Source organism: Microchirus variegatus, assembly GCF_963457635.1.
Source record: "Microchirus variegatus genome assembly, chromosome: 3".
NCBI lineage: Eukaryota > Metazoa > Chordata > Actinopteri > Pleuronectiformes > Soleidae > Microchirus > Microchirus variegatus.
In genome coordinates this window covers 32,068,934-32,096,752 of record NC_139804.1, presented here as the reverse complement: position 1 = coordinate 32,096,752, position 27,819 = coordinate 32,068,934, and the positions used below count along the sequence as shown (strand labels likewise).

Here is a 27,819-nt window from a genome sequence, read left to right as displayed (position 1 = left end):
CGGAAACAAACAAAAACAACTGTAATATTTACTGTAATGTCACAGAGTCTCCACAAAAGCCTGTATATATGTAAATACATTTTTTTTCTCTCATGAGTCAGTTAACTGAAGAAAAAAAAAGGCGAGTTTATCACTGTAAAGAGCACAAATGGAGCAGAAGCTAAAACAAATGGTGCATTATTCACCAACCTGGTGCTTCATTCAGCGAGCGTTGAGGAATATTCTAAACGTTAGTGCTGAGACCTCGGCGTGGTCGTTATATTAGTCTTTGTAAAAATCGTCATTTAACATTTGAATTTGTGGTGATGTCCATTGTACCGTGATAAATGAGGGCATTTATTTTTTATTCTAGTTCACTTGTTTGTTTGTTTTTTGTCTTTTTTTAATCTAACGACATTTAAAAAAAAAAAGAAAAAAGAAGCAGAAAAGTGTTTTGAGATGTGACGATGGCGTCCTATTTTAAATACAAACAAAGCAGGGTCAGCCGTTGTGCTTTTCGGTTGCCACTCAGTCAACCCTCCCCCCTCCCCCCCCAAACTCGGCTTAACTTTCAAACCATTAGTGAGTGAAACGCTGCACGCAGTCCGGCAGCCTCCAGGTTGTGCAGCGCCCCCCCTTCCTTCCCCCGCATCGCACGGCTCAGTCCTCACAGGTGGCACAACGTCCGTGACGACAGCAGCCTCGCCAAGTCAGCGCGGCGAGTTCTGTGCGCGTTGTGGGGCGTGTTCCTGCCTCACAGAGCTGACGAGAACACGAACAGGAGGAGACGGAGAAAGGGAGGTCGGCAAAGGGAGGGTTCTTGGTAGAAATGTTGTCTGAGGTTTGTCAAAACTAAGAAATTAACTTTGTATTAGTCATACAAAAATGAACACTTCTCCTTCCCTGTTGCTACGCTTATGGCCTCCACTTACATCTCCATTCTCCCTGCTTTTAATGCTAGGTAGGTTCTCATCGTTTAATACCGCTTCGTATCAACCCCCTCAGCCGGCTTAATTAACCAGTACAAAGCCATGCTGGGAGTCCACAGTCTCCATCATCTCACTGTCCAGGAGGGAGCTCTGCAGCTCGGGCAGGTTCAGCCCGTCAGACTCCCCTGGACCAGCTAAGACTCCAGCCCCAGCTTCAGCCTCTCCTGGAGCAGCTGGGACCATCACAATGGGGTCCATTGGAAATTCATAGAGATCTGGGTGAAGAGCCATAGCAGAAGGGCAGACCCCCAGCTGCTCACAGCCTGCAGCGTAGCCGAAGCCCAAACTACCGGGAGGAGCTTCATGAGTTTGGGGATGTTGGAGATGGTGGTGGAGGTGAGACGCAGAGGGCAGCTGCTGGGTGTAGTGGTGATGGCTCATGTACGGATCATAAACCAGGCCTTCGCCCGGCTCCATCAGGGGGCTCAAGCTGTGGGGGTGGCTGAAAGGAGGCGAGGCCTGAGCGCTGCCCTGCTGCTGTGGCTGATGGACACCCGACATCGCTGTGGGCTGAGAGGAGCTCTGAGGTGCGGTGGGGTCCAGAGGAGAGCTGCCTGTCGGGTACGAGCCTTCAGCTATTTGCATCTGGTTGAAGTAAGTTTGCAGGCCCAGGCCCTGTGACTGCTGCAGGTACATCCTCTTCTGGTTCAGTCTGCAGAGAGAGAGAGTGTCACAGAGCACTTAGTTTATTAAAGATGTCACTACTAACATCAGAAAATAACACTTAGACTTTAAGGCGCTTGCAATAAGCCACTCACAAGATCTTTAACGCTGCTTATAAACATAAGATGGTCAAATGAGTGTTAATAATGGCATAGTACACCTTTATGATTTTTTTTAAGAGACTCTTATTAGAAACATGTTAAACTGTTAAAATATACATATATATATACATATATACATATATATATATACACATATATATATATACATATATACATATATATATACATATATATATACATATATATATACATATATATATATATATACATATACATATATATATATATATACATATATACATATATATACATATATACATATATATATATATACACATATATACATATATATACATATATACATATATATATATATACACATATATACATATATATATATACATATATATATATACATAAACAGAATTAAAACGTGGGATGCGTTGCAGCTGTGCTGTTAATTGTTGGCCTACAAATCCCCATGTTGTTCAGCGACTAAAAACAGCTCTGATGTTGATTATCATCAAGAATCCGACCAATCAACTGCTCATCAGTGCTGTGATTTAAAAATGTGGGGACGGCAAAGCTGGCTCGCTTCACAGCTGCAGCCGTGTAAAGAAATAGTGACAGAAAAACGATGTTACACTTGGACAAATGAAGTTTTCAAAATGAAGATTTAAGGGAATAAAACCATCACTTTAGTGTCAATGTGTCATGAACAGAATGAGGTCAGGGCAGAACAAACAGGGAAAAAAAAGAAATGCCAAAAATCAACACAGAGTCTGAATGAATGGCTTGAAATAAACTTATATTCCAGAATCTCTGTGAGGGAGTGAAAAATGTTCCGCTCCTGTTGCTGCAGACGCATTGTAAATATGATGAAAAGCAGACTGTGACAGCGTGATTTACCTGTGCTCCTGCAGCTGTTGCTCTAAACTTCGTGGAGTCTCCTTACAGAAAAGTTGGCAGCTGGCAGGACTGTTGGCTAAAACGCTGGCCTTCAGGGCAGAGGAGAGATGGGATTATTACTGCTCTCTGGATAAACACCATGTTAACTGGATCAGATCCGATTCGTTTTATTTTAGTAATTTATCCTCGATTAAGATACAAGATCTCTTATTCCATGGAGACAAAACAATAGTGAAGGTGATTTCACCCAAGCCCACGAATTAGCGTCTTTGTCACCAAAGAGGAGAGTTGGAAAAACGCCTGTACATACAGTAGTTTGCAGTAGTTTTTGGACATTGAGACAAAGATTGAAACAAATGTTATTTTTAATGTGTGTCTGTATAAAGCAAGTTGTGTCTGTCCGTCTGTGACAGGCATATCTCGCTGACCGTTAGTCTGATCGTCCTAAGACTTTGGATATGGGTTGAGCATGGCCCGATGGTGTGCATCCTTTTTTCGGAGGAATTTAAATTTCCCTGCTATACCACGCTACACCAGGCAGGCAGCGGCTCATCAGCAGCTGCTGCGCTGTCCGGAGCGGGGAAGTTGGAGTGAAGAGGCTGTCCTCCACGGTGGGTGAGACATTTTCACACAGCTCACCGCAGAATATGGTGTTATACTGAAATGAGGAAGTCGGTGTCCATTCATCAATACGCAAGCACATTTATTTTGCATGAGCATGCTACTATTTTGTGGCTAACTTGGCAAACCTGTTTCCAAAATGTAAGCTAGTGAGGCTACCAGTAGCATTAGCTAACATAATACAAACACTGTGCAACCTCAATAGGCACAACGCACATTTTTAAATTTTCTAGCTGTTGTGACCGTCAGCCACGGCAGTTTCTTATCATGCATTACAATAACTGAAAAATCATCTTCAGCTCCCACTATAGGAATACACACTTCCTACGGGCACTGCACTAGTACTGTTCAAATGTCAAATTTAACAACGACAACGTTTTTTTTCTAAATAAAACCTTTTGTTTTTCTTCATTTTAAATTGTTAATATATTATTTTAACATGCAGTACACTGTAAATAACTGAACTGGCATATATTGAAAGTTTTTCTAGAAAAATGGGCCAAAGCACTTACTCGCAGGATCATTTTCTGGCGCTTTTATGATTAAAATAAGCCCCCAAAAAAACATCCAGATGGACATTTTGAGGCTAAGGTGTTAAAGGGTTAAAGAAGAGTTTAAAAAAAGAGAGACATAATAAATTAAAGTACAGAAGTACACAGGCCATACCAACAAGATCCTTAATCCAAATCCCTCAAAAAAAAACTATTACATCATGACAGAGCTTAGATTAAAATTCATTGACATCTTAAAAACACATGATTGAATACAGTCATAGTTACAGTGTTGGCCTTTACCTGTAGTCTATGAGTGAGGTATTGTGTCTCCAAACTCTGTCTCCGTGACAGCAGAGGCGGCTGTGGAGCGCCTTGGTACAAAGCGAGAGCCTCCTGCTGCTTGGATGCCTCACCCTTTGATGAAAACATGACGCATTAGAACAAGGGGATGTATGTGTGTTGTGCCCCGTGTGTTCTTCACACCCACACACACACACAGGGACACGTGTACTCCAGATGCCCTCTCCTGATGCTTAATGAAATGGTGTCAGGGTCTGGGTGCTTCATCGTGGGCTCTAACTGGATTATCCATGCTTTCTCCTGCCCAAATGCCTGTGTGGTGACTGATCAGCCAGATGCTTTCCTCTAAATGGCATGCACCCGTGGGATTACCCATTAGTTAAATGAAATGAAAGGAAATTAAATGGATGATAGGGACTGGGCATCATAACCAACAAAGAGCTGTGTTATTGCATTATAAGATGGACAGGAGGAAACAAGTAGATGTTGTCTGTCTCTGTGATACAGAGGCCGCCTCTGTGTTTGTGTTGTTTTGGTTGCCCCTACATTGTGTGCATCATTTTGTGTGTACATGTGTGCCCGTCTTTGTGTGCTTGCAGCTTTGCCTATTGAGTGCCAGTCACTACTATGGGTGAGAGTCTGACTGACTTCAACAATGGCTGCATTCACTTTGGCCTAGGCTCCAGGCTCCAGGCCCCAGGAGGACAGGAGACAGTAAACAAGCCACAGTTGGCTGCCTCTCCTGATGTTACACAACATCCTGGGTGCTTTTTGGGTAGCTTTTTTTTTTCTTTCTGGGCAACATGGGATGAGGAGTTGGACACTGGGAACAGAACGATCTTGAATGGGTTTGAGTGACGGATGTGTGAGTGTTTTGCAGTTAGGTCTAACCTCCATGAGGTTGTGCAAGTGGTGCTGTGGTCCCAGGGGGCCTAGGACGGCTCCCTCCCCGGAGCCTATCTGCTCCACGAGCATCTGTACTTTGTTCAGCTCCAGGATGCCTTTGGTCCTCGCCAAGTTCTGGAGATGCTGACGAAATGCAACCAGACCTGAGAGCACAGAGAAAAAAAAATCCCCACAACAGAGAGTCACAATGGATTCCTTCATCAAATTAAATCACTTTTCTCTCCACAACAAGACGTCAGGAGCCTCATTCCTAACAGACAATTAGTCCTAATCCCCACGGATATCCGTAAAAGTAGTTTTACGCTTTTCGGTGACCAATGTGATCGTGACTGTACGTATGTCATGAGCCACTGTGGGTGTGCAACATAAAGTGGCAAGGCCCATCCAGTGGTGACGAGCTGCATCTGTGAACGATGGGACCTGACTCACTGCGATGGTGGGAGTTATTTAAAACCACAGTCAGCAGTGTGACGCAAAAGATTCCACCGCATCAACACTCTCTCCAAAGAGGATTATGAGGAATAAATAAATAAATAAATAAATAAATGGATGAATAAACTGGGGAACATGCAGTGCAGGCTGTCAATGCAGGGCTGTAGTGGTAAAGCACACTTTGAAGCACAAATTATAGTTGTATGTTTGGCTGAATCACAGGTGTTTTACAAACAGCAAAGCAGATAATAATGCAGTTTATGGGGGAAAAAGAGGGAGCACGAGACAGAGGTCGTTTAACATTTCTCCCTATTTTTTTTACCTCCAGAGACAATTCCTGTCTGCCACAGATTTAAAGTTTGAAGAAGATTGAGAATGAGCAGCACAGAGGGAGAAGGAGCATGTGTGAACAAAAAAAAAAAAGGAAAGAGAGGGAGATATGTGGGCTGAAACCTTCAAATATCTGCGTCTGATTCATAACAGTGAATCATCACCGCTACAGTCATCACTGGAGAGGATGAGAGAGGGGAAGGGAGAGGAGGAAGAGATGGGGGGGAGGGGGGTAAGTGTGTGAAAGAGAGGAGGGGGAGAGCAAATGAGAGGGTGGGAATGAGGCACTTTTATCTCGAAGACGGCGGGATACAGAGCGAGTGTGTCTGTGTGCGAGTGTGAGGGAGCAGCTGCAGCCGCGGTGTTGCGTCTGTGTCAGGAGAGGTGGAGCTCTTCCTCTTGCCTGGAGCTGCTGTGTGGACCCTGAAGCCTCAGACGTATGTGCTGTGACACCTCATGCATCAGCCGGGGATTTAATTGACACTTGCGTATGACTGATCAGTGATATCACGGCATCACTCTCCACCTGTCGCGACTTCTGACGGTGAATTTCCATATGTCGAAGAATGTTTTACAGCACTCTCCACAGAGAACTTGTCAAAATGTCACGTGACTGCCTTTGTGTTGTGATTAACTGAGGCTTTTCAGTGAGACCTTTTTGATACTTCCCAGCAGCTGTTCAAATTGAATTTGCAACGAGATTACCCACAATGCAAGTCCTCCACCAACAGTCAAGGATGACACTCAGATGTGTTATGTCACATGGCATGGGCAAAGCAGAGATGAGCAGTGGGCTAAAGGTGGAGCTCACATCACGTAAAAAAAAAAAGAAAGAAAAAAAGTAAAATGAAACCTAAGGGAGAGGAAATGACATCAGCCACAGAGGCTACTGGGAGCTAACAGCAGTTAGAATTTTCGAAAAGTGATCATTTGCAGGCTCTAGCAGGCACATTGCCGTCATATATAACATGAATCCACTGGACACATAAATCCTCTGAGGCTGGAAGTTTGTGTAGGACTCTGTGCTGCACTGTGGAGCTAAGAATAGTTATTTTCGTAGATTTCCGGTTTTCGGATGCCGTTGCCCTCGCCTGCACTCTCGCATTTTTTTACGGACAAAGCGGAGCTCTGAGAGACAACAATTCCAGCAATTTAGAGCATCGTCATATCCTGAACAAATTAAGTGGATCATGATGCATCAATCAAACTGCCATCTGCCCTCCCTCCCCACATACATGTACCCCTCTTTGTGCACTAATCGCGCATGCTCACAAGACAGCGACCAGAGCTTATGCTAGCTCGCTAAATCCAACGAGACTGTAGCAGCAATGTTATGGCGGAAAAAGGTGCCAACAACAGGTGTTGGTTGCATCATCGGTGCTGCATTTGAACTGTGGTGACAACTGAACGCCCAGAAAGGGCTGCAAAGTGATGCCATGATGGTTCTGTTTCTACTGGACCGGTAACTTTATTTTATGTCCTTGTGAACTGTATTTGTTGCTTTTAATCATCACAATTGAACAAGAATCCAATGATGCAGCGCTCGTGAATCTGTGTTCTTTGCGTGTTCCTCTGCTTTGGAGGCGTAGCTTCAGAGGGAAGTCTGAAAAACATGTAGCCTCCTCAAACTATTTTTCCAGGATCTCCATCCCTCCCTTTAATGTGAAACATTGGTGCACATCGACTTAAAAGAAGATTCATCTCTTACTGCAAATGGTTGGTGAAGAACTAAATTGTCTTTTCAAGTATTCTTTACAGAATCATATGATGCCATCCAATAAATTGCCAGGTTACATAACACAGGCAGTAAGACCTGTGGATGAATGATGCCTTTGGAATAACAAAGTGTAGTTTACAGTGGTGGTTCAAACCTTGGGTGAGGGAGGTGTCCGAGGCACGGCGTCCTTCTCTGAAGCTGATAGGGGAGCGGTTATGCGTCTCCCTGTGCTGGGAAGTCAGGGCGACCATTGCGGGGTTGGGAGGCCGAGGGTTTAAGAAAGGCGTAGGAGTGACACAAGAGCTGTTGGCCTGTACCACTTCACTGAGAGAGGGCGGATCTTCCAGGAGACCAAGGTCACTGTGCATGGAGCCCATGTCGTAGCCGATGTCCGAGTCCACACTACCCATGGACGGGTTGTGGCCTAGAGTGAATAACTTGCCTATTGGACAACATAGATTTTCTGTCAATGAAATCACAATGGTAAGAACTAAGTGACATGAGTCTAAATGTATGTGTGTGAGATCAGAGCACATAATACCTTGGTTTGGCTGATTAGTGACCTCAGAGAGGGTGTGTCGCCGCTGGCCAAACCGCGCCGTCTGATAGGCTGAGAGCAAGTGGGCTGGATCATCGTCTGTGTCGGGCTCCTCAGTCTCGATGCCTTCGTCAATAGACGTCTCCATCATGTTGCTAGGCGACGAGGTGGAGGACTTGTGGAGGACAGTGGTGGGAGGCAGGGGGTCCAGCATGCAGCCATTCACCTGGATGTGGGGGAAATAAAAGGGACAGAGAGATAATAATTACCTATCAGAACCTATCGACTGTGTCAGGAGGGAAACAGCTGCACACAGAGAACACGCTGTCATTGAGACAATCAAAGACAAAGGTCCAGATATTTATAAAATGCACACAAGGCGCATACAAAAACACATACGCATCAAGTCCATGATTCACAGCCAGCCACTCCGACACAAGAGGTGGCCATCATTCTCAGACTTAGGGCTGTTCACCACAGTTGGATTTGTTCCAGACCTGTGGCTCAGCAGGATGCAAAATTTAACTGAAAGTGCTGTCACGCACAGACTCACCACTAGAGCCACTCAATGCATTTAGGCATGAAGACATTGTCAAGCCAACCTGCTGAAGTCCAAACAGATCATCGGAATGGGGAGGAAAGGTGATTTAAGTGACTTTGGCATGGTTGTTGGTGCCAGACAGACAGAAACTGCTGATCCACTTTCATAAACAACCATCTCGAGGGTTTACAGAGAATGGAGCGAGAAAGAGAACATATCCATCGAGCGGCAGGCCTCTGGGCAAAAACATGCCTTGTTGATGCCAGAGTTCAGGGAAGAATGACCAGACTGGTTCAAAAATGATGAAATGGAAGGCAAAAGTAACTCAAATAACCACTTACTACATCCTCTGAATGCACATTGCACAACATGTTGAACCTTGATGCAGATGGGCTAACAACAGAAGAAGACCACACCAGGAGCCACACCTGACAATTTATTAAGTGCCCTGTATAACTTGTATAATATGTATGGTGAGTGTATATAATCACACACTTTCACACAACCGACTGTCATCTGCATGAGTTGCTGCAGTAACCAGAAAGCCTGGTGTTGGTCTAAATAGAACAGCTTTGCCCAGATCCCCATCTGCTTTCTATAGTGTGCTGGGACAGGAATGCTGTTACTCAACCGACAATGACTCCGACACACACACACACACATTCAAGTTTGCACATCTATTCTTCTTAGGACACTACGTTGAGTTCCACTCATTTGGACAAACCCAACAAAGCCTCATCTCTAACCATAACCAGTTAATGCCCAACCCTAACATAACCTAACCTCAATTCAAATATCAGCCCTAAACTCAAGTAGTTCCTCAGAAGGTTCTCATTAAGAGACACACTTGTCTTCGTAGTTGAGGGACACAAAGACATTCCCTAACACTAACCTTAACCACATCAACTAAATGCTTAACCCCAAACTTAACCTGAAACGAAATCTAACTGTAAACCAAGTCTTAAAGGTGCCATATGTAAGAATGTGGCCAAAAGCGGTTACTACATTCAAATTCAAAATACGGTCTTTTAGGTTTCGTTTTCTGACGTAACTGGCAACCCGTGGTTGCTCGGCAGCCGAGACTCTACTGACTGCAATGATCGGTAGACGGCGGTAGGTGGCGCCACATGACAAAACATGATTTCAAAACAAAAACATGATTTGCAGTCTGCAAAATATTTTATTTAATGCAAATATTTTGTCTGTACTGTTGTTGTTGGTGAGTTCAGTTTGTTATATGAACATTATTCCTGAGTCTCTGTGACATATTAGGAGGATTTTATGGCCAGTTGCTTTAGATTTATTACATAATGCACCTTTAACTCTCAAAAACCCATTTTTGAAAACAGAAATCTTGTCCTCACAGTCGTTGAAGGGAGAGAGAGGACATTGTGGTGGCGACATTTCTGGAGTAGTGCGGCAGCTTTTCCCGACCATGTGTGTTCACTCAGGTCCACATTAGGTCACATCATTATCACAGGACCTCTTGCGTAACCATGCTCCATTCATGCAGATAACAGTCACTCTGTCTGTGCTCTGTCTCTGCTCTCTCCGCTCAGACACATGCTCACACAAAACAATGTACACATCACTGTTCTAAAGAGACAGGACGGGGAGAAAGGTAAAGACATAAACTCGCACAAATGCATGTAAATTAATTTTCTTGCATAAACACTAATCTTGTACACATTTAATGGTCTGTATTTCTTCAGCACTTTTCCACTCAAAGCTGCTTCATGCTGCAGTTTTGACATTCACTCTCACATTTATACAGCACATCGCATAAGTGCAGTGCTTTTTCTATCACACATCTTTCACAACAACTGTCAGCACAGCCGGGGGTTGGAGTTAAGTGTCTTGCCTAGGGACATGCCAGTATGCAGACTAGTGGAGCTGGGAATCGGACCCTCGACCTTTGGGTTGAAAGACCACTTGCTGAATGCAGTGTCCTCAGAAGAATAACTGCGCCGACTTGTGACTGTGTGTGTGTGTGTGTGTGGCCCTGGAGGTGTGTGAGACCACGGATGTCTGCGTTCTGTAACAGTGCGTCAGCTCAACAACAGGCCGGAGGAAAAAGGTCGCCCGGTTAGCACAGATAAACTGAAAAAAAACCGGAACGGCACAGTGTATACGTGTCATGGGGCACTGCAGAACGGACAGCTGTCCCGTCCGCTGCGAGCGCTTATATAAGTGAGTAAGTCAGGATGAGGGAACAAGCGGATGCTGTAAACCCAAGAGTCTGACATGCACATCCACGAGCGTGCAAATCATTCCTGATTCACAGCGAGTGGGTATACTTTTTTTTGTTCTTAAAGGAAATCACTATCAACCGTAAGGGGATACTATTTTAAAAGGACAGGCTTATGCAAGCTAATAATGAGTTTATCGTGTGAACCGCAACATCCTTGCAGCAAATCCAGACACGAGTGAGCCACCATGTGAAACCATGAGACAAACACACAGATAAAAATGTCTTTGAAGCGCCTTTATACTCGGAATTGGACTTACTTTAGGCGTGTTAACATCCTCCACCATGAAATTATGCTCCAGGTGAGAGGCAGTCTGGGGGAAAGTGAAAGCTTCAGAGGAGGCTTGGGGCACAGCGGTGGAGCGCAACAGACGAACGCCCTGCGGGAGCAAACCCACCTGGGCTGATCCGCTGGTTGACTGTAAATGGGGACATTACATAAAAAAAGTTATATAAAATCCTTAGAAAAAAAACTGACTATACTCGATAATCTCTGTGATAATTCACACAACAATGGCACAATTGAGCTGCAGTGAATTTGAAATTAAAGTGGTGAAGGCAATGGAAGAGTAATTACACCAAGTACAAAAGAAGAGACATAGGGCAACAAAGAGAGAAAATTATGAATTATGTAACTGAGGGAGATGCAAAAAAAAAAAAGACCAAGGCTGGGCGGAAAAGACAGTGAGAGAGCAAATAAATGATGGCTCTGTCTGTCTGTCTGTTTGTTCCTGACAGCAGGTGTAAATATTGGAGCTTTGATCAGACATGCACGGATAATAAACTCGGTATATTTTATTCAGCGACTCGTCATCGCCTCGATGCCCTGTGGTCACCTTGACGACCGTCTGCTCGGCGATGGTGCTCGGCCGACGCTGGCGCGCGTCGAGCCTCTGTTCGACGGGGAAGCTGCATCGATGGGCCTTGAGTCGCTCCACCAGCAGGTAGTAGATTGCGGCAAAGTGGTTGTAGCTTTTGTTCTGCAGAGACTGAAGGATGACAGGCAACATGAATGTTTGAGGTTACTACTGAAGCACGCGTTCTCTTTGCAGTGATTTGACTGTGACAGCTATTACGATATGCTCTCCGTCGCGTCTCAAACTGGGTTACTGGAGTAAAGAATAAATAAATGTGCAGAAAGTTTTAGTTTAACAAAAGTTTGCTCAAAGAACATATGGTGGATGATGCACAGTGACAAAATATCTACATTATTGACACCAAAACACTAGGAAATGATAAGCTGACTGATATAATGCAGTAATGTGTAACGAGTATACTTACACCACACGGTAGGACGAGATGATAGATGTTCAAATGTAATACATTCCTATCATACTCATACTATGCCTTATATAATATTTATCATATATATATATATATTTTAATTATTACTGTTAAAATGTATGTATGAATTAGACGCATAAGTAGGGATGTGCTGATCCAAATACTGGCCAACATCTCTGGATCAAGTAAATATGACTTCACTTACAAAGGCAACATGCTGTAACAATCAACATTACATTACATTACATACATCACCACTATTAACACCATTTATGTGACAAGGACATGAGTAAGGTCTGCAAACATCTGCTACACAGTTGGAGATAAGGGTGAGACGAAGGAACAAAGGAGTCTGCATGTGTGGGATTTGGCAGGGCCTCTGCTCGACTATATCCATTTCTATAGCTTCTTGTGTCTGTGCGTTGCTCAATTGCACTGCTGGACACTGGGGGAACCTTGTTTTTTCTGCATATCCAGTGTCCACTGTCACCGTTCTTCTCCCTTGTTCTGAAGCTTTGCTCTTTGAACCTCACACCTTCTTTTCCCCGTTGAATAAACAAAGCTAACCCCTCCCCTAAAGATCAGTCCCCACCTCTATAGTCTTGTGTTGGTCGATGCCAAGGCTGTGCATCAGGCGGAGGACCTGCTCGCTGTACTCTCCTACAAGCGCATGACCCTCAGCGGGCAGTGGCTGTTGGTACAGGACGGGCCTCTGTACCGGAACATCCAGAGCCATCCACTTGTGCTCCTTGATCTGGGCCACAGACAGACGCTTCGATGGGTCCAGGACCAGCATCCTGCGTATCAGGTGCTCACAGTCTGTGAGGGGAGGAAAGAACATTCAAATTGTGTATCCTTTCATATTTGAGGTTACTAAACTCAATACTTCTTTAAAAAAAAAACCAAAAAAACAGTTGTTTAATGATAATGCTGAACACTTCTTGTATAAGCAACCATGAAGCAAATTAAGCCACAAACCATCACGCCCCGTCAAAGCAGCGCAGATGAAGTAGAGCAGAATTAACTCATGATCCGCTCACTTCTTTCTTGCTTCACTCGTCACTTTCTGAACAGCATGTCTCTTTTCTACTTTCCTCCCCTCCTAATGAGAACTCCGCACCTCCAGTCAGAGGCTAGATGAGTTTGACGTCAGACACAGCTGGGTTCTTAACAGGATTACAGTTCTCCTGGCTGTGCTGCTTTGGCCTGCCTTTACCCCTACTGCCTGCACTGCATTCCTCTCTGCCACACTGCATCCTCCTTACCCATATACCCTGCTGCTGTTTTTAAGTTTAACAGATGTGCGTTAAAAAGATAAGAGAATGTTGTTGCTCTTTAATCTTTACTGGAACATAAATTAAATAAATGAATCATCAGTACCATGCATTTCCTCATTGAACTTTCAAAATAAGAATTTTAAATAAACATGTTTCATATGCTGTTTGTTTATTGATTTAAGTTGCTCTGTTTTAGGAGTACATTTTAAAACATTATTAACAATTATTGTCGTGCTGCCACAGCATATACATACACTACTATTCAAAAGTTTGGGGTCACCTATACAATTTGTTTGTGTTTTCCATTAAAAAGTCAGGCTTTTCTTCATCAAAAGAGTTGCAAAATGAATAGATAATAGTCAAGACATTGGCAAGATTAGAAATAATGATTTTTATTCAAAATAATAACTTTGCTTTCGTCAAAAAGAACCAGCAAAACTGTTTTCAGCTGTGCTAACATAATTGCACAAGGGCTTTTTCTAATCATCCAATAGTCTTCTAACGCGATTAGCAAACACAATGTACCATTAGAACACTGGAGAGATGGTTGCTGGAAATGGGCCTCTATACACCTATGTACATATACCATTAAAAACCAGCCGTTTGCAGCTAGAATAGTCATTTACCACATTAACAATGTATAGAGTGTGTTTCCCATTCATTTAATGTTATATTCATTGAAAAAAATGCTTTTCCTTAAAAAATAAGGACATTTCTAAGTGACCCCAAACTTTTGAACGGTAGTATAAAAATGCCACCAACAGGCTAAGCATTAAACTTAATGATTTGTAAATATGATTAAACTCTAAACAAGTTTTCAAAGACATTTGGCCATGCGAGTCCACACATGATAATCTTTTCTGCAGGTCACCTTCTCTCAGTTTCCACACATCTCGCCCTTCGTCACAGACAAATCAAAAGGACAAGGCTGCCGTTACCTCCCTGCTGCTCCCTTCTTCACAGTTGCCCTGCTGATCCACTAATGTTTACTTACATGTCATTTTTTCCTACCTTGTGCCAGCCGCTTCAGCAAAATCAACCCCCACCCCCCCCATTATGAGCACAACCTGTGCGTGCCCCTCACTGCACTTTTACCCTGTCATATTCAGCAGCTTGTGCAGCTGCAACCTGCGTTAAACACAATGCCTTACATTACACGACTGCAATTAGTTTGACCCAGACATTACACAGCCTCTACGTTGCCACAGCTGTGTTTACAGCAACATTCGAAACGGAGCATATTTTTCAAAAGCGACTAACCACCAGGGGAAGGTTGGACTGTGTGGATGAGAGGGGCCAACAGTGCATAACAGCCGAGCTGATTGATTGGCACAATGTTCTTAGCCAGTACATTACGCCACCATGACTCAATCGCAGAAACATCCCAGTTAACAATTGTCCCAGAGGTGTAGAGTTGCACCAAGTCCCTCAGTGAAGGAGAACAGTCCTCATTTGAGAAAGCAGAGAGCAGGTACTGAGACCCACTTCATGTTTTATGTTTCACTGCTTTCTATCAGACTTAAAAACAACAGGCTATAACCCATATATATAAGATGTAAGATAAAGCATCATGGCATCAGATTTCATGTGACTATCAAAAACAACTAACTGTTTCAGTGTGACTAACCTACTGCTTCACTGAAGCAACACAAGCAGTTGAGCTTCACCAGACACATCTGCATGTAGGGTCTTTTTTCAGGCAATCAAATCACAATTACAAAACACAGTTTGTCTCACAGGGCTTCACAGGGTTGGTGACATCCTCTGTCCTTAGACCCTTTGACCAGGGTAAGGAAAAACTACCAGGGAAAAAAACCCTTATAACAGGGAAAAAGAAAGAGGTAGAAACCACAGGGAGAAACACAGGTGAGGGATCCACTCCCTAAACGGACAGATGTGCAGTAGATGTTACCCAAAACATACAATCAACAGAAGCAGATAAACTTGGTAAAACATTCAATTCAATTCAGAAGACACTGCTTTATCATATGACCTGCAGTTTGCATGCAGGTTTAGACAAACCAAAGGAGAGAGTTGGTAGTTTGTTGTTCTGCAGAACATAAACACCGACTAACTCCAGGCTACTCTGCGCTACTATTTACCAAGCCATGGCAAAACGTCAGTCAGCTGGGACTTGACCACAACATTCATAGTGCTGAGAGTGTACTGTATGGTGCAAGGCTGCGCTGTGTGTCCATTGAGATGAGATGGACTGTTCCTGGATAAAGTAATCAGCACACTCTGTTCTCCTTGTTCGGGGAACAGGGGCTGGTCTGGGGGTGGGGGAGGCAGGTTTGAGTGTCAGTCTGGCCAAGGAACTGACAATACACTCCTACATTCCCCTTATGTCTTAATTGTTTCAAGGTCCCGAACCGAGGAAAAACAAAAAAAGAAAAAGGAAATCTGTTCGACGCTCTAACCACACCCCCTGTGGAGAAAGTGCTATAGGCTTGCAGATGGGATACAGAGAAAAAGACGGGGCCACAGACGGACAGGAAGATGTCTCACAGACCAAGCATGAGTCAGAGAGACAGACGGACAGACAGGCATGCAGATTTCTCTTAGCGAGATAGACAGCCATGCTGCTGGAAGGCTTCACTGGCTCGTTCCCAGGTGACACAAACAGCTCCGGCTCTGAACTTAATCTGCTGTCAGCAAGCTAGTACAGTTGCAAACAGCAGGGCTGCTTTCAGCCAGCCTGACACACTGTGCAGTACACACACACACACACACACACACACACACACACACACACACACACACACACACACACACACACACACACACACACACACACACACACACACACACACACACACACACACACACACACACACACACACACACACACACACACACACACACACACACACACACACACACACACACACACACACACACACACACACACACACACACACACACACAGACAAACAACAGAGGAAAATTAGTGTCTCCTCCTTCAACTCTCCGACTGTATCTCCTTCAAATGAGCTAACTGCTTTCTCATTGAAATGACCACTTGACTGGTTACAGCCACAGGAGAGTCTGCCAGTGAACAGTCAACATTGTGGGAAACTTGAAAGCAAAGTGTGATCCACTTATCTGTGCAGAACTGGGACTTCATGATATTTTTGCCTCTGTTCTATTACATAACATAAGAAAGAAGTCTGGAGGCCATCTCACAAATATACTGCACGTGTGTCCATTTACAGAAGTATGAGAAACAACAGTAGGAGAAAGCGGCGTCTCCTATTGTATTTTGTATGCAATATCCTAGAGAGAATGTGCTCGTCTCCTCTTACCCTCAGTCATGAAGTAGGGGATTCGAAACCTTCCTTCCAGGACTCTCTGTCTGAGCACAGGGAGAGTGGGCCCATCGAAGGGCAACGCACCACACACCAGCACATACAGCACCACCCCCATACTCTGTGAATAGGAAAAGATGCACATCATTTCAAGGTCATGGCAGGATCAAGGAAAAACCAGAAGATCAATGAATCAATCGGAGATGTCATTGTTTGTACTCGCAAATGACAAATGAGACACGAGTTAGACAAGTGAATCTATAAAAATCTCTGGGGAAAAGACAGATACGTCATTTCAAAACATAAACTATATCAAATCGATTTTTATTAAGAAGTTAATTTGAAATACAATTAGATACAAACCAATGTTCAGTTCGGTATTCACTGTGTAATAACTTTAAAAATGTTATTGAGCATGATAACATGACACCAAAAACCTCAACTACTTCATTAAGAACCCAATTCAATGAATCGTTTCCAACATTGAAGTGGTAAATTGCAGAGTTTGCAATTTACTGCACTACAATTTCAAAAATGATCAATTGTCAAGTCCTAAGTTTAATTCTACAGTTTTTTTCTTACCCAGATGTCGAGCTGCGGGCCCTCATACTGCTGTCCCTCAAAAACCTCTGGAGCAGCATAAGGTGGGCTGCCGCACCACGTGGCCAGAGGCTCCCCCGGCTGGAAGAAGTTCCCGAATCCAAAATCTACACGAGACAAAACACCAGCATTAAGTTGACTAATGTGGAGTGTGTTGAAACTTTAAAAGGCCCTTCTAAAACCTGGTAACCAACCACACGGTGTTCACTGCGGCTTCTGCAAGAAACCACCCTGTAACCATGAGTGTTTACCGTGACTGTAAAATAATTATTATAATATTAATAAAAAAAGGGGAAGAGGTTACAGTTACAGTAAAGCCCCAGTAGTTCCCATGCTGATGTGGTCAAACAAAAAAAAATGACGTGCAGTTTCTCTTCTTTTTCTCATGCCTCATACAAACGTGAGAAAGAGCATCTGGGATAAAATTGGCTCAGCTAAAGTCGCTGCTCGGGGCATTGAATCGCCCATGTGGTGCAGAAAACCTGAGCCTTTGGCAAACAGGTCACCCCCATGATAGCGGTCTGTACCAGGGGTGCACAGGTTTTTACATAACACAACATGTGAGCCACATATTTTTTACTTTGTGGAATTTGGCTTTTGCATGATGAGGTAACCTCCCCGGAGACTGACACGAGGTCATTAATGCCGTGTTCTGATTGGCCGTCTAGACAAAGGGGTCTAATCAACACACGCAGCGCTCAGAAGTTCACGTCTGCCTTTCATTAAAATCCAACTAAAAGCTGCAGTAAATATCTGCCAAATCACAGTCGACTTGCGTGCCTGCAATCACTCAGCCACCCCCTTTTTTTTTTTGTTCTGTTGGTTCATATCATTCTCACGTCCCACCTCCCCTCTTTTCCAAACCCTTTACCAGTAAATTGTTCTTCGTCTCCTCTCCTTGTTCAGCAAAATTGCTTGTATTTACTTCTCGGGAATTATTCAATAACTATTTTGATTACTGATAATTTGAAGTATGTTTTAATCAAGAAATATGTGAGACAAACTTCTCTGTGATCTGATGATCTACTCATGACATTTTCTCTTTTTTTAAATCACTAAGTGATAGCTACGGACAAGTCCATGCAGCTTTTTTTCATGATCACTGAGCGTTGGATGGAGTCATGGGACCTGAGCAGAAGGCACAGTCAACCCTGCCCCCCACTACCACCATTTTGTCTGTATTTACAACAGTTACATAAACAGAAAAAAATGCATTGCGAAAACTAATAAATAACACTGATAAAAAAAATTCAATCCGCCTTACATAATAGGTCTGGAGGTGATGTGGAATCACACATTCACACACCGTGAGCATAGAGGGGCTGAATGAGCAACCAGTTCTGTTTTCTCTGCTCCGTTTTACATCATGATTCGTACAATTAACAGGAAACAACACAGACAGCCTGACACGCTCTCAAACATTAGCTTTTGGCTTGATTAAGACATGCATTTGCATTGTTTATGCAATGTCAAAAACATTTCATTCAATCCCGTGTTCTCCAGCACATCCTAAAGCCCGCCAAAGGGGTAAGGACTGACCAATCCATGTGTGGAAATGATGTCTCCGTTCCTTCATAAATTTAGCCTGATAAATATTGCTTTATCATCTTAGCATATGCATGAAAACCTGGTTTCTTCAAAATACTTAGGAAGTCAGCTGACCTCCTTTTTTTTGGAGGGGGCCATTGCTGATCCATTACCTTATCAACTGATGCAACTCCAGATCACAACACTGTCCCCACAGGCTTGTATGATAAGCACTAAATGGAACACTACAGTATGTGATGATTTTTTGGGGGCAGGCAGTGCACAACCAGCTGTCAAGCGCAGAAATGTGCACATAGACTCACACACGCACAGAGCTAGCAGTCAGTGTTTAAAAATCCACAGAGTCTACTGCAAAACACACGTAGGATACAGATTTGGGGGATAAGTGCAGTGCTAACTCCGACTGAACAGGAAATGGCAGGTTGGACACCATTCAGTCCATTTAATTATGCCAGGTAGCAGCAGCAGGTGTGGCTATAATAACGTGGAGGGTGCAGCCATGCACCACGGTGGGGCTTTTAATCACACAAGAGTGTGTTTACCGTCTTTATGCTGCTGTGAGGGAGAAAAGTGAGACGCAGGCAGATCGGAGCCGAGCAGTGCAGCGGGTTTATCGTCAGAAGCTGTGACCCATTTCATGCAGCTGAATACTGAGCAGACTGGCTGACGTCAAACGCTTCAGCACGCTGCAGGCTACCACCAGCACTCACAGCTCAACAGGAAGGGTGGGGTGGGAGACAAATGTGTGTCGCACACAACGGCGTAAAACATGTCACACTGAATCGCGTGGATAGGAGTAAAACAAGCATATGTCAAAATTGTGTTGTGACCAGGTAAATTTTGCTATAAATATATATATATATATATATTATTTATTGGCAGAGTTGCAGCTGAATATCTCTCACTTCACCCGAGGTCACCTTCAGTTAACATTAAAACTGATATATAAAAGGTTCACAAGAATTTATACGATCCAGTGATTGTACACTTGTACAAAAAAACAAGTATAATCATTTGACCTTCAATTTGAGGCAAATTCAAATAATTTTACCTAAATTATACACTCTGGACACGGTTATGGCTGCAGCTGAGAATACATGGAACTTATTTAAGGGCTGCGATGATTAGTTTCATAATTGAGATTTGTTGTTGAAGCCGGAAAATGCTAAGAAATGATATTCCGTGTTTCCCAAACCCTGAAATTATGATCTTCTTGGATGTTTTGTCCACAGACCCACATGATTCAGTTTTAATGACTTTTTTTGTCACATGGGGCAAGAAAACCACACAATATTCACATTTAAGAAGCCGAAAAAAAAATAGATGAATTATTGATTAATACTTGATTTATTGTTGCAGCCCTAACCTATCTAGACATTTCTCTTTTTGTATCTTCTCATCTCTCACACTTATTATCACCATTTTGTCTCTCCTTGTCCTTCTTCGTGTATGCTTCAGTTCCTCTTTCACACTTATTCAAAGGTTGATTTCACACTTTAAGATTAGTCTGCATAATTATTGACAGAAGGAAATAAATGATCTAATTTAAAGATACAAACCTGCTTACATTCAGGTATATAACTGCTCTGGCACATTGAGTAGTTCTTGTTGGGAAACTTAAAGACACGACGTGTCCACAACACAATTTTTTTTCTTGTTTTAAATGAAACGGGTTTTGGGGAACAAACGCAATCAAGTGATCTGCCGCCGTGTTAAATGTTTTGACTGTATGCCATCAACAACACTCCGACTGTATGACAGAACGGTGATTACCGAAGTGATTACCGGGAATTACTTTCCCCAGGTAAATAAGTTCCTGGTAACAGAAGATTTGACATTGTGAAAACCCTGTGATCGGCAGATCAAAGAGCACACACAAGAGTCACTCTCCTGCTCATCAACCTCTACACAAGTCACTAATGCTTCCCTACAGTTACTTCTGGGTCAGTTTGTCTTGAACTCAGTCCTACAAGCTTGTCCTTCTAGGACACACGGTTCCTCTAAAGAACAATGTCTCCTAGCCTTGCTATCCCTTCAAAAGGCACTCTTTCCGTCTTCTTTGTGGTTCCCCAATGGTGGAGCAAGTCAACCAAATGTTTCTCTATCTTCAAGAGCCTACAATAGACTCCTCTGAGAGCACCTTATCACCTTTAACACCTCGACATATACAAGTCACATCTCCATGTTCTCCGTCTTGTGGAGCAGATGTCACATGCAATGCTTACTTTGAGGTTTCCCTCTGGACTGAGGCTTAAAATGTTTCCCCCGGCTCGCAGGTCGCAAAATGAAAAAAATATATACTTAAATAGAATACAGTAAATTTGCCATTTTGCTGAAATGATTACTCTCTTCCTCACATAATGGCATCCAAACAATACTCTCTCTCGTCTTAAATCAAGTTTGGTTAAAAGAGGACATACAGCACATACCAGGTAACACATGAATCTAGATATAGATTATACAACAAATTAATCTGCTTCATGTTATTTAACCATATGATGACCTTGATGTTCCATGTCGTGAATGACAATCAATAGATTTAAGGGTAACATAACGGTCCAAAAAACTTTTTACACCAAATCGAGCACAGCTTCTAACGGACACGTCCACCAACACAAAATGCTAGATATTTTCTAGCTGTCAAAGGTATCAAAGGGTCCAATGATGTACTCTTTATAGAATAAAAACTTAATAACACCAAAGGACCACAAAGCCACGTTCCTTTCCTTGCAAGAATATTTACTCAAAGGCTTTAAAGGCCAACAGTAAACTACTTCAACAGTTCATATAAATGACACTGTAATAATTAATCCTGCATTAATGATTTAAACTAAACAAAATGAACTCAACCCTACACATATAATTTTGCATGCATGTCTGTTTATGACAAAACAAACTGTTTAAAATTATCCAAAATTTCCAGGAGGAAATTATCTTTAATTCCCATAAATTACATGGACATTTCCAAAATTTCCAAAATATCCAAACCAAAGTTCCCATGTAGATTTTCTCGAAATTTACCAGAAATTTGCCTGGAATTTTTCACCCCCTTTCCACGCTACTTCTATGGACTAATGGCTAAACTGTCATTTCCACATTAAAGAACGGACTTGGATGGATTGGATGGACTTTGAATCTTAATGGCAAAAGCTTCATTCGGTGAAATTGAATAAACTAAATTAAGTAGATCCATGATTTCATACAACTATGAATCATTCCTACTCAAGGATGTGCAACAGACCACAAAGATCTATTGTAACTGTCAGTGACAAAGGAGTGAATATTCATTTTTTTTCCTCTCAGTAACATTTTGTATCTGCAAAAGAAATCTCACACAGGCGCCCTTGATCTGAAGCCTGTTTGTATTCATCACATTGTTTAATTGACCGTGAACACCTTATGGGTTTGTGACACTTTAAATGACACCGCTCTGTGGAGGAGGATTCTCGCTATTTCTGAATTCTGTGCCACAATTCCCTCCAATCTGTCAACCTGAATGCAAAGGTTGTGTTTGAAGTGAAAACATGAAAGCCGCCCCCTGCTGCCGCCACTCCCGTTCCCCTTTGCAGCCACCGTGAGCGTGACCTTTCTTTGACTGACCACTGCCTGGTTGAGCTTCACAGAGACTGACCATTGGTGGCCTTTAGAGAAGCAGGGAGGCGTTCGTGGACAGAAACAGAAAGTATTGGTACGGTAAAATAGGGAAGAATAAGATAAATATGATTATGATGATGAAATTAAAACCTTAAATGATAGTGAGACTCAAAGAGGGATTAAAAAGGTGATCCAGGGTTAATTTAAAACGATTTTCCTTTCCTTACTTTTTAAGCTTACATCGTCTTTAGACGGTGCTTTTGATAAATCAATTTGCACTTAACCAAATAAAATGAACAATGTAAAAACAAAGTAAGGATGGAGGAGGATGAGTCAGTGAGTACTTCTGTTGGCAGGACAAGACAATCAACAAAACATTTGGTTCAGTCCAATCCATCATTTCGTGTCTAAATTTAGTTTTATGTCTGAAAACTTAGCAACAGATGAACTGATCGTGAAATAACCATTAAATGTAGATTGGCCCAGCTGGCATCTGAACATAAGAAGAAATCTTTAAACCTCTTGTGGTTTCATTTACAAACACAGATACATGTGCAGTACAAATGTAACGCATCTCTGTCATGTAGGATTTACCACACATGTTGGAGAGTACATTGTGGGTATAAGAGAAGTACAGAATGTACTTTCCCCGCTGATGTCCACCCCAGGGATGTTTTGTCTAATCACAAGCCAGGTAATGTTCTGTTCATTGTTTTCCTGCTTCAAATCTAATCTGCCGCGTGGACAATCGGCTGTGAGTCAGACATGTTTGTGAAAATTACTGCTGGGGTAATAACATCTCCAGGTTATCATCTTGGACCCTTCTGAGAAATAGTGGAGAGGATGATACGAGTAATGATGCAGGTGAAACATTCAGTTCTCCATCTGTTGTTGTGCAGTTCCGTCTAATTTGTCCTTAGCTGACGTAATCTCCTAAAACAAATACAAACTGGCTGTGACTTAATTGAAGGTTAACTGGGCTGATCATCTATAATTTTCCCCATGATTTAAAGGGACATTTTATACCCTATATTCCTCCAAGTTAACCTAGTTCCCTGGTGTCCTAATGAACATGTCTGTGACATGCTTTGGTCAAAATACCATAAGGATGAAGCACCACAGCAGTTCAATCACCCTGCCAAAACAGCCCTGTTCAGAACACTCTGTTTAGTAGTATCTCTTTAGGTCCACCTTAAAAAAAAGTAAAATGAAACTTAAGGAACAGGAAATGACATCAGCCACAGAGGCACCTGGGAGCTAACAGCAGTTAGCATTTGGAAAAAGTGATCATTTGCAGGCTCTAGCAGGCACATTGCCGTCATATATAACATGTATCCACTGGACAGATAAATCCTCTGAGGCTGGAAGTTTGTGTAGAACTCTGTGCTGCACTGTGGAGCCAAGAATAGAACTTTTCGCGGACTTCACAGACTTCTGGATACCGTTGCTCTCGCCCCTCGTGTTTTTTACGGACAAAGCGGAGCTCCGCGAGACAACAATTCCAGGAATTTAGCTCACTGTGACGTCCCAGTGAGCGCGGAAGTCAACATCGCGTGTTTTATCTCCTGTACTTAGACTGAGGAGGACCACAAAAACATGAGTGAGTCGTCTTTTTTTCCACACTTTGCCGACTGATAGAGCCTCCAGAGTCCCAAATATAAGGATTTAAATGATTAAAAGGTTGATTTTGCATAATACGTCCCCTTTAAGACCAATGAACAACTATTTATTTTATTTGATGACATGAAGTCAGTGGCCTGAAGTTCCTTGAGGACAAAGTTTTCCTGGAACACACAATAGTCTGTCTGGTATCCATTTACATCCATATTTTTAGCCATACTCATATGATCAGCTCACTTTAGATGGATGTCAGTATCAGCTCTGAATAAAGCCTAAGATAAACCCCAGCCTCTTTCAAAGTATTGGCACAGCTGCAGCTCTATCACCCTGCACCACTCAGCATCATTTGTCCTCTATCCTCTCATCTGTTACCCTGTCTCCTAAACATCTAGTCCCTTCCATCACCTTCTACACTCAACCAATTACACCCAAATGATTTTTCCCCACTCCCACCCAGCACCCCCCACCTTCACACTGGGACACAACAGTAGGGTGACATTCTCACTAGCCAGCTCTAAATGCCAGTTGCTTAATAATCACAATTTGAAGCTTGTACTTCAGACATTCAGCTTGGTCTCAAAGCTCTGTCTCTGAACCTGTTCCTGGTTTTTTGGACCTTTTTCTTTTCTTTCACATCCAAATTGGTGCTGAGGGTCAATGGGCAGGGATTCCCGTGCTCCATTGTTAATCATTTTGAAAAGATGGCACAAGCTTTTGAATTCATGGCATCTTTCAGCCAGCAGCCATCTTGCAAGCTAACCTCAGGCCTATTCTCATCACGATGTTTCCTGAACAACCCTGGCACTGACATCAGACAGGCAATGCATTAAAATCTAAATGATTCCACGCAGACATGCAATATTTCTCAACCTTTGTCGAGCAGATGGATCTTCTGTCCCTATTGTACCTGCAATCTTGATGTTCATGTGGCCATCCAGCAGCAGATTCTCTGCCTTCAGATCCCTGTGGACGATGTTGCGGTTGTGACAGTACTCCACTGCCGACAGGATCTGCCAGAACTTCCTCCTGGCCTCCAGCTCACTGAGGCGGCCGTGCTTTGCCAGGTAGTCTATAATCAGAGAGAGAGAGAGAGAGAGAGAGGAGCAGAGTGCAGATCGGGTGAGGGATGTGTCCTTTTAAAAGTATATAGAGATAACTGATGAATGTGTTTGTGCAACACTTTGTTTGTGTTGAAATGGTTTGACTTTTGACGAAGTGCAGACCTGGTGAGAAGAAGTATATTTACAGCTGCTTGTCTTTACAGCATGTTTTCTGAAATGATTCAGTCTTGCCTTTCAGAAACCCTTGTTCTAACCCCATAAGTGTGTGTGTGTGTGTGTGTGTGTGCACATGTGATCAGGCAACGGTTGGGAGTGGAGAGTAAACTGTGTTGTCATAGCTGGAGGAGGAAAGGGCAGGATGAGATTTCTGAGAACTGTTGTTCCGCTACATAATGTCCACATTGGTACAACTTGGAACCGGGTGTGAACTGTGGGTGTGGGGTTTAAAGCTGCAGAGAGCAACTTTTAAAATAAACGCATGTCAGTCGCACTCAAATCATGATGAAATTCTTCCTATTTGCATTCAGACATTTTATTTTTTTAAACCGAGAGGAGGTCATTCTAATTTACGAGGATTATGTGTGTTTGAAGCTATCAAGGTGAGGACAAATATTAAATACAGATGTGTGTCAGTGATGGAATGAACTCAGTGATGAATTAAAATCGTGTAAAACTATTTTGGGGTTCAAAAAAGTTGAAAATGTAAAATAATTACAGCTCAACTATAATTGTAAGTGCAAAGTTTGATGTATTTTCTCTATATTTCAGATTTTCTTTGTTTTTCCCCTTGTGTTGTCCAGGATCTGCAAAAATAATTGGTTATTGTGTTACATGATCTCGCTTTATGTTTATTTATTTTTTTTATATGAATGCAACTGAAATAAAGATATTTATTAATGAATTCATTCAAATAAGTTCACACAATGCCAGCTCCACGTGACTCTCTGTGTTTCTCAGTACAGCAGAGTTTTAAATCTCATGTTCTCCGGTTAAAAAATATTGCAATATGCACAGGAAGTGATTCATTCAAGGACTGCTTGAAGAAAGGAGGAAGCACACGAGCGATGTGCAGCAAAACTGTTGTAGCAGGCTGGAAAATACGGAAACCAGAAGAGGATTCTGCTGCTGTAAAATACCTGTATGTATGGGCATACATCATGTGGAGGCACCGGCATTACTTTGGTTAAGTGCTGGAGCTTTAATGGGGATGCTGTGTTTGTCAGTGTATAACTGCAGTGCACAAACAGACGTACAAACACACTTGACAATCGGCAGGAAAAAAAATCAAGACGTCGATGTAAATATGAGCCCCGAGGCCTTAGTCAACGAGTAACAAACTGAACAACTGCTAAACATCATACGTACAGTACCTGTGAGACAGAACAGGTTTGTGGTTGTTTAGAAAGGACGCATGAAACCAGTCTGTGCCGTCTCTCGAGGGCGGTGGTCTCATTCATTTTTGCAGTCTTCCTTCTCCAAGCATCCAGATCACTGACCTTTCGTTCACTGTCCGACTCTCACACCACTCACTTCTATGACGATGTTACAGTAGGAGCTGAACGATTGTGTGAGGAGGCAGAAGGATTGAAAGGAAGGGAAGTGTGTAAGTGAGGGTAGGGACTTTAAATGTAGGGACTATGACTGGCAAAAGGAGAGAGCTTGCTGGTATCACCATAGGCCAAATCCCAATTCTGGTGTACGCCTGATCAGTCTTTGATAAAGGCAGTGGCTGAAAATGATCGTAATTTAACGTCAGCTTCTCAGAACTATATTTCTCAATGGATGAATAACTGCCAGATATGGAAAGAGAAAATTATCTTGGAAAAGGGGGCAGAGGCACTAATTTTTTGACATTTCTACAGCCATAAAATCTAAATAAATCCATACAGATTATCATGATGGCCATGAGAGGGTGAATTGTGTTTTATATGCGTCAACAGTGAAGGGAATAAGCATCATAACGTTGGAATTTCAAAATAACAAGACGATTCTGGGATCAAAGGACGTCAGAGAGCAACACTGTGGAGAGACATCGCTGCGTGTGAATATTTCATTTATCCACTCGTGATGTTGCAAATGGCATCATTGCCATTAGACTGGCAGCTAGACTGGACTTTAATCATGACAGATTTGATTTGTGATATTATTTTTTTAATAAAAAGAGCTTCGCGAGACAACAAATCTAGGAATTTAGCGCATTGTGACGTCCCAATGAGTGTGGAAGTCAACATCGCATGCTTTATCTTCTGTACTTAGACTGAGGAGGACCACAAAAACATGAGTGAGTCATTTTTTCTTCACACTTTGCCGAGTGATAGGGCCTCCAGAGTCCCACATATAAGTATTAAAATGATTAAAAGGTTGATTTTGCATAATATGGGACCTTTAAGTCAAGCCTTAATATAAAATGACTGTGTTATAGATGATTTAAACTTTGGTAATCACCATGCAAGATACCATCAAATATATCAACATACAATGTAATGCAAGGATAAGAGCTTCATCTCACCAATTGTTTCCAAAATGTATGTATTATATACAAAAATCATACTGTTCAATTTGCTAATTGTGTTGTTAATCATTCAGGTCACAATCTTTTTTTCAGGCTGTTGAACTTTGAAAAGTGTGGCTTTCGTCGCCGTCGGCAGGGTTCCTCTTCACACCTCTGTGTCCAGATAGCTCGCTAACTCTTCAATTCACACTTTGTGGCAAACAAGATAGGACACCGTTTACTTCCAGCTGGCACGGATACAGACCACAAACCAAACCTCACAACAACACACACCAACCACACCAGA

General features: G+C 42.6%; 1 protein-coding gene across 1 annotated transcript in view; it reads right to left on the bottom strand.

The window, feature by feature from the left end:
* Positions 1-571: 571 nt before the first annotated feature.
* sik2b (salt-inducible kinase 2b) overlaps positions 572-27,819 on the bottom strand; it is a 51,367-nt gene continuing 24,119 nt past the window's right edge. The window contains exons 4-15 of the mRNA XM_083887285.1: positions 24,868-25,029; positions 17,181-17,305; positions 16,596-16,719; positions 12,606-12,832; positions 11,566-11,718; positions 10,990-11,148; positions 7,944-8,166; positions 7,557-7,844; positions 4,909-5,066; positions 4,018-4,131; positions 2,603-2,691; positions 572-1,620 (exon numbers count right to left, since the gene is read on the bottom strand). Coding sequence (XP_083743411.1) covers positions 990-1,620; positions 2,603-2,691; positions 4,018-4,131; positions 4,909-5,066; positions 7,557-7,844; positions 7,944-8,166; positions 10,990-11,148; positions 11,566-11,718; positions 12,606-12,832; positions 16,596-16,719; positions 17,181-17,305; positions 24,868-25,029 — 2,453 coding nt within the window. The 3' untranslated portion in view covers positions 572-989. The remainder of the gene's footprint in view (positions 1,621-2,602; positions 2,692-4,017; positions 4,132-4,908; positions 5,067-7,556; positions 7,845-7,943; positions 8,167-10,989; positions 11,149-11,565; positions 11,719-12,605; positions 12,833-16,595; positions 16,720-17,180; positions 17,306-24,867; positions 25,030-27,819) is intronic.